This window comes from Adiantum capillus-veneris, chromosome 5 (genome assembly GCF_014529385.1).
Source record: "Adiantum capillus-veneris isolate H3 chromosome 5, ASM1452938v2, whole genome shotgun sequence".
In the NCBI taxonomy this organism is placed as follows: Eukaryota; Viridiplantae; Streptophyta; class Polypodiopsida; order Polypodiales; family Pteridaceae; genus Adiantum; species Adiantum capillus-veneris.
Window position 1 is genome coordinate 170,154,613 of NC_140935.1, and position 7,789 is coordinate 170,162,401.

The 7,789-nt window shown below is 45.2% G+C and overlaps 1 protein-coding gene across 1 annotated transcript; it reads left to right on the plus strand.

The window, feature by feature from the left end:
* The first annotated feature begins 3,830 nt into the window (after nucleotides 1-3,830).
* On the plus strand, nucleotides 3,831-6,265 carry LOC147458542 (glycerol-3-phosphate acyltransferase RAM2-like). The gene is made up of 2 exons (XM_086513194.1): nucleotides 3,831-4,898; nucleotides 5,007-6,265. The coding sequence occupies exons 1-2, from the start codon at nucleotides 4,287-4,289 to the stop codon at nucleotides 5,880-5,882; spliced, it is 1,488 nt and encodes a 495-aa protein (XP_086369320.1). The 5' UTR covers nucleotides 3,831-4,286; the 3' UTR covers nucleotides 5,883-6,265.
* Nucleotides 6,266-7,789: the final 1,524 nt, after the last annotated feature.

Below are 7,789 nucleotides of genomic sequence, written 5' to 3' on the forward strand. Positions count from 1 at the left end.
TAGGAAGATAAAGTGTGCAAATGTAAGAAAGCTTTGTGTGGGTTGAAGCAATATCCTCATGCTTGGTATGAGAAGGTTGACACTCATTTGGTCAAACGAAGCTTTCGTAATAGTCCAACAAAAACCACATTGTATGTAAAGTGTGAGGGTGATGTACTTCTCATTGTCGTTCTCTATGTGGAGGTGAATATAAGGCTGATTTGAATGCTACTGCACATTGAGGTGCATTACCACTATGTCAAGGAGAGGCTCTCAATAGGAGAGATCAGCTTGGCTTATGTGTTAACACACGACAACCTTGCAGATCTTTTCACAAAGGTATTGTCTCATGAGAAGTTGGAAGCATTCCACAAAGCTTTGGGCTTACTCTCCTTTGTGGATTGATCATGTCCTCAAGGCATGGCACTTCTCTATACTCTATGTGCCAGGTCTCGTTCATTGCATCACTCCCATGGGGGATTTGTTACCATATACATGTGGTAGTCATGTGTGCGAACACACTTAGGACCACCAAGGCATTTTTCCCCTCACTAGGAGGTTTTCCCCCTGTGCGTTGTATATACATCAATCACTCTAGGGCTATCTTATCTTTCCATTGCACACACTAAGTAATACACTCTCTGTTGTGTGCCTTGAGCTTCCTTCGTCTTCTCCAAGATGTGTGTTCCAACACATCGATGTAAGTGTCCATGAATGCCTTTCTATCAGTGCTCCACTAGGATTAATGTGTGCATGTGTTGAGTAGCATCCATGAGGCTACGATGGCGAGCTAGCAAGAGACACCTGATGGCCAAGTAGAGAGAGACTACAAGGGGGTGCATAAGTGTACACACACACACACATGCACTTGCACACACACACATACACACACACACACACACAAAGAGAGAGAGAGAGAGAGAGAGAGAGAGAGAGAGAGAGAGAGAGAGAGAGAGAGAGAGAGAGAGAGAGAGAGAGAGAGAGAGAATCACCTACGTGATAGTATGCGTGTTGGTGTATGTGATGCGACAAAGGGTTACTTATCACCCTTTGAGGAATAGGGACATGCGAGGAGAGAACAAATTTGTGAGAGCGTCCGTAACAAAGACAAAACTAGAAGCGTGTTGTGTGGAGTAGAGAACAAGAGGGCCATTTAGCAAGGTTGAGGTCGAAAAGCCCCTGTACAACTCACAAAGCGAGAGAGATCTGGGGGCAAAAAAGCCTCTATATGGCAACTCGTTGTAGATGGAAGATAGTGCATTTCCATTAGTAATCTTCATCCATAAGAAGATGTTGATTCAATTAATGCCTTCCATGTGTGCACATCAACACTCAGGTAGAACAAAATACATTTTCTCATAAGACTCGGATGTTCTCATCAATGAACTTACTCTGATTGATGAGCACACCCTTTGCTGAGCAGAGTGCATGTGGGCAGAAAGAGAAAGTGCACTATCTTTTGAACCTTAGATAAGCATTGATGTCTAATGATTGACCAGACATAGTGTCTCCAACCATTGGAAAAGGTAGGTCAACATGGGTGTCAATGAGGTATCCACTAAAGAGTATCACCTTGAACCATTACTTACTTTACATCCTCCTTCATTGACATACTTTCTCACATTGCCTACATGTAATTGTGTGGTCCAAACATCACTGTGGATCCACTCAAATGGTGATAGGATGATCGATGTGTAGGGTAAAACCCCAAGCAAGTGGACACCCCCCCACTTTAAGGACAAATATAAGTCTTGCCAGGGCCCAGTCTTGGGATACAATTTGGTGTGAGAGGTAGGCAGTTAGATGAGTTGTTGGAATCTGATTCACTGGAGTGAGGGTTCAATGTCCACTGCTTGTTGCCCTTTTGCAACCCAAGAGGCGTGTGCCTTTTGGCCCCATTTTATTGTACACGATGAATTGGAGATCGCTATTGCTTTCCCTTTGGAGCAATCCGAACATAGAAATGCCACCGTCTTCTCATACCTTATGGAATGGGCTTTTGTTTGAGCGCTCAAACAGGTCCTTTGTTGTTTTTTTAAAATAAAAAAATCCATAAGCTGGAGGAAATAAATTAGAAGAGCAAAAAATTACATGGGGCAGCTACATATGGTTGCGGTATAACAAACTATCCCATCCTTATACAAAACATCCAATGCCTTTGTTGTTTCATGTGATGAGCTCGATTGATAGCCATTTCACTTTCTTAAGAGCCGGGTCTCGCTATGTGTTAATATTATTAGTTTGATGAAGTACAAGTTGCATAATTGTGGTCACACATCACACATTTTGTTTTAGTGGTAGGTAGGAGACAGAATCCTTGGAAGTCGTAAACTCACAAATTCACACATTTTCGTTCCTCAGGACTAAGTAACACACAAAATTGAATACGGGGTGGTGAGGGGATCCATGGTTGCGAAGTCCACACACGATATTTTATGCAATCGTAGCCGCAGCAATCCTATCGAACACTAAACCCGGCCACAAATTGGACCCCCTAAACCCAGGCAATGCATGTTTTTAACCATAATACATCATAAAAACGGACCTGAGTACAACATGTGTGCGCAGGTGAGTTGGTTAGCCCATGTGACCCAATACCTGGGCTGCGAGGGTGGGTTCAAAACCGACCGACGGAGGCCCGAAATTTTGTGCTATCTGAGTTTCACTCGCCTCAATTTTCGCACTGCTCGGGTTTAGTCCACCTCGAGATCCCATCTCCCACTTGCGGACCATCGACAAACAACACCAAAACACAACACCACACCCCCCCCCCCCCCCCCCCCCCCACCAAAAAAAAAAACCAAATTCAATTTAGTGTGTCACTTAGTCTAGTGACACTTCCGCTTGTATTAAGGCTTTTGAGCAAGACTAACCAGTGAAGGTTTGATTTGATGAAAAAGAGGGACACGTTCATCATTTAAAAGCTTTTAGTCTAGTAAAGCTCCTTAGAATTTCTTTGTACATTTTTGTAATGTGACCACTGAACAAAAATAAATGCCACTAAAATTATAAGCCATAGGGGGACTCGGCTCTAGTTGGGGGTTGTATTATGTATACTACGTGCAAAACCTTTGAAATAATGACGAGATTTCAGCTTTGTCCCTTTTTCCCATTGGTTACCTGAAAGTAATTTGGTGAGTACAGTCATTTCCATGCGTTGTCAGTGTTGAAATTGTGATAATTTTTGTATAAAAGGCAAGGGTGCAGGTGTGATATGCTATGGAATATACAAGTTGAAGAGCGATTGCCAAGCGGCCAGCGGCCAGCGGCCATGGCAATGGGCACGCCATGTCACTTTTAGGGAGTAGCTGGGGCCTCATCAAACGTAAAGACTCAAGAGGGGTAGCCTGTATAGGGGTCGCGGTCCGGACGAAGAAGAAGGGAGAGAATGGGAAGGGTGGGGCCGTCTTTAAAGGCGGACGCGAGGGGTTGGCCTAACACCACCGCCAACTCATCACCATCTTCTGCTGCTTCACTTCTTCTTCTTTTGCATATCCATTCCAATTTCCATCTTTCAACGAAAAGGTTATTTTTAGGTGAGAGAGTGTGCGTGCTCTGTCTCTCTCTCTCTCTCTCTCTCTCTCTCTCTCACGTCCGGGACTTTACCAACGTCGCTCATCAACAACCTCTTTTATTAGTTTGCGACGCTCACACTCTGCTACTCTCTACTGCTACTTTGCAGCGATTTCATTTATAGCTGAACCACTTCCTCCCTCTCCAGGCCACCTCCCTCCCCGTCTTCTTCCCCATGCTGTTGCCACCTGTCACAGCCCTCACACCCTCTCTCTCTCTCTCTCTCTCTCTCTCTCTCTCTCTACCCGACTAACCCCCATTGTCATTAACTTTGCAGCTCTCACTTGTGCTTCTTGCTCGCTCTGGCTCGCTTTTCCTCTCCTTCCCGCGCCTCCAGGTGTTAATCGCTCCATCGTGCTATTTACCTTCCTGCTTTTTCATGGTACTACCTCATTACATTCTACACAATTTGCCGTGCCAACCTCCAATTTAAAGCTCACATGGCCTCCCTCGCAGTCTGTTGAAAGCTCCTCAGCTCAACTCCGCTTTATACTCCCGCTCGCACCAAATCCCTAAATTCCTTGGCAGCGCTGCGACATTGTCGCGAATTACAATCTGCACTGTCTCCTCTTCCTCTCTACAGAAAGGGCCGCGAAAGAATTCGCAATCGTAGAGCTGAAGGCCTCTGAAAGCAGCTGGACATCGCGGGTGCCAAAGCTGTGTCTCCGCAGGGGTATGCTAAATTGAGCTGGAGCAGCCGGTGAGGGGAAAGGTCGACGAGCAGTACGATTGCGATGGCTTTTCGGAACGTGGAGAAGTGTTCGTCAGAGGGGAGAGAGAAACACACAGTTGTGGCTGATCTGGATGGTACATTGACGCGGGGGCGGAGCTCCTTCCCATACTTCATGCTGATGGCGATAGAAGGCGGGAGCATTCTGCGGGCTGTGGTGCTAATGCTCGTGTCGCCGTTGGCATGGATGCTCTATCATTTCGTGTCAGAAGAGGTGGGCATAAGGGTACTGATTTTTGTGTCATTTGCGGGGCTGAAGGTGAAGGACATAGAAGCGGTAGCAAGGGCAGTGCTGCCGAAGTTCTACGCGGAGGACATTCACCCTGAGTCGTGGAGGGTGTTCTCGGCTTGCTGCTTCAACCGATGCGTAGTGACGGCCAACCCGCGTATCATGGTGGAGCATTTCTGCAAGAATCACCTGGGAGCTGACAAGGTGCTTGGCACCGAGATCCAAGTCACCAAGGGCGGTCGGGCCACCGGGTTTCTGCTGTCGCCGGGAGTGCTGGTGGGTGACCGCAAGCGCCATGCGGTGAAGCTGGAGTTTGGCGATCAAGAAGCGCCTGATGTGGGCCTTGGTGACCGAGAGTCCGACCACCCCTTCCTCCATCTGTGCAAGGTGGTCAATTTTCTGTATTATTCTTTGTTCTGTCAGTCGCCGTGCCACATGCATATCTAAGGCAATGCATTATTGTGAACGTCATCGTGCTTGTGGGTGTGGTTGCAGGAGGCCTACATGGTGCCGCCCCGGGGCAATGTGGAGGCAGTGCCAATGCACAAGCTCTTCAAGCCTGTGGTGTTTCACGACGGCAGGCTGGTGCAACGCCCGACGCCAGCAGTGGCTCTTATGACGCTCATCTGGTTCCCCTTCGGCCTGGTCATCTCGATCATAAGGGTGTTGATCTGCGTGAACACGCCCCTTCCGCTGGTGCCGGCCATGTACAAGCTGCTGGGCATCAAGTTGACTGTGAGGGGGAACGTGCCGGCTGCGCCAGAAGAGACAGGCGGCGGCCAGGTGCATGCGCAGGGGGTGCTGTTCGTTTGCTGCCACAGGACATGCTTGGACCCAGTATTTCTGTCTGTGGCCCTGGGCAAGCAGGTGACAGCTGTGACGTACAGCGTGAGCAGGCTGACGGAGATTATATCGCCGATTCCCACTGTGAGGCTGACACGCAACAGGGAGAAAGATGCAGGCAATATAAAGCGGCTGCTGGAGGCGGGACATTTGGTGATCTGTCCGGAGGGTACGACGTGCAGGGAGCCGGTGCTGCTGCGCTTCAGTGCGCTGTTTGCAGAGCTGACGGACCAGATAGTGCCGGTGGCGGTGCTGCCCAAGATGAGCATGTTCCACGGAAACACGGTGCGGGGATACAAGGCCTTCGACCCCTTCTTTTTCCTCATGAATCCGCGCCCGCATTATGAGGTCACCTTCCTGGAGCAGCTGCCGCGCGAGTTGACGCACGCCGGTGGGAAGTCCCCCTACGAGGTAGCCAACTGCATTCAGAAGATGCTAGCCGCGACACTGGGCTTCCAGTGCACCACCTTCACTCGCCGCGACAAGTATCTCATGCTCACTCAAGGCGATGGCTCTGTCAAGCAGTGATTATAAGAAATACGAATCCTGTGCAGCTAAGCGCCCTATAGTATATTAGTAAGCCTGAGTCCTCCTCATGTGTAATATAGTTTGACAGGGAAGAATTCGCCCCTACTAATTGCCAGTAATGCACCTACCTACTCGATTACTCTTCTTGTGACGCGGGGGTGCCCATATACTTTTTAATTCTTCTTCCTCTCACTACCCACCCCTCTCTCTGCACATCTACTACGAGGTAAGCTGAACACAGATTTTCTCTCTATTTTTTTTTTACATGGAGCATCCCTAATTAATTTGCCCTGAACTTGAAAGATTCCGAGTTCAAAGTCCAGTCCTGTCTGTCTCTCCTACATCCCACCGTTTTTCTGCAATACAGATCGTCGTTTTTTTCTGCCAGCTGGCAATCAACAATCTAGGTAGCACTAGTCTTATATACGTGGATCGTTAGCTTGTCACAATTCAATTCAATTCAATTCAATTCAAGCCTTTATCAAAGTTTGTGTCTTCAATTTCTTTTGGCTGGCAACTTGTTGAAATGTGAATCGGTATGTTTTTACATGTTGAGTAGGACGGGGTTTTCTGATCCCTGTAAGAGCTTCACATGGATGGGGTTTAACTGGATCTCATCCAATTGTTTTATCACCTTATTTCACGACATTTATAGCTAGTAGTTATTGCTCTCTCCTCACCGATCAGTGTGTCTTTGTTTGAAGCTGCCTTCAGCCTCTCATCTCTTCACCAGCACTAGTTCGGTAATCTAGCTTTGGAATCAGTACTTGAGATTACTACTAAAAGACCACACTTAACCTTTGAAATTCTGCGGTCTTTCATATACAGTGACAAGATCACTCTTATTTGTGCAAGTAAGTAACCCCTAAAATTTCTCATATGATCGTGGTAAGCTTTCAAATTCTTATCGACTATGTACATTCTCTAAAAAATAGTAAATTTCTTAAGTCAAATCTCGTACGCTCACAGAACTGTTTATACCAACCTACTTTTTTCATGAACTTTAATAATTTATTCAACAAATTTGATGTGTCAAAGTTCCATAATCTCTATTCTAAACATAGAATTTAAAGCTCCATATTTTCTATTCTTTACATAGATTAATTCGGTGCAGCAATCTCGTTTTTCTCATTCTATTGATATATCGTTGATGTTTCTATGGCTAAAACATTTATTTTCACCAAGAACATGCATTTGTGGGTAGAGTCTTGTTCTAACATTCATATATAATACCCATATGAAGTATGAAGTTTAAAACAATCATATGAAGGGCTATTTTGGGTACAATTATGAAGCACTAAAAGTGCATGAATGAAATAAGTGGCTTTCATAATAAGGTTGTAATATCCCTTGCCACTTGGGATAATGACATGTGCACTGTTACTTAATCTATATTTATATAACTTTGCTTTATAATAGCATCTTTGAAAAAAAAAATCAATGTAATTTGTCAAATTTCCAAAAGAAATCACTTACATATCATTGGATATATATTTGAAAAAACATAAAAATTACAAATATCGATAAGTTTGGTACAAAGTGTAAATATTCTATCGGCTTCACTTTTTTCATCATTACCAATAAGGTGGGAAAAAATTGGTCTTTTTTTTGTACCACCAAATCTTGCTTTTACAAGCCATGTGTTTTCATATCTTTGACTAGTGACAAGTGTCATAAACAAGATCTCTATCTTATAGTCATGGCATTTTCATAATCTAATCTTGCTTTCAAAATTTTGAAAGTTATAAAAGTAGTAGTTGTTCACTTGGTTGCTACCTTTGTAGCTAAATTTGTCTCTGTGGAGTCTGTCATAAATGAATATTCTTTGTGACAAAACCTCTATTCAAAAGTTGTCAATCGGTAAGAATGAGATAAGTGGATTTGCACTCTCTGTTCCACAAAAAGAT

Bases quoted from the DNA above. Each gene is read 5' to 3' on its own strand.
- LOC147458542 (XM_086513194.1), top strand. From the start codon at position 4,287: ATGGCTTTTCGGAACGTGGAGAAGTGTTCGTCAGAGGGGAGAGAGAAA. The intron at 4,899-5,006 runs GTGGTCAATTTT...GTGTGGTTGCAG, and splicing joins CCTTCCTCCATCTGTGCAAG to GAGGCCTACATGGTGCCGCC.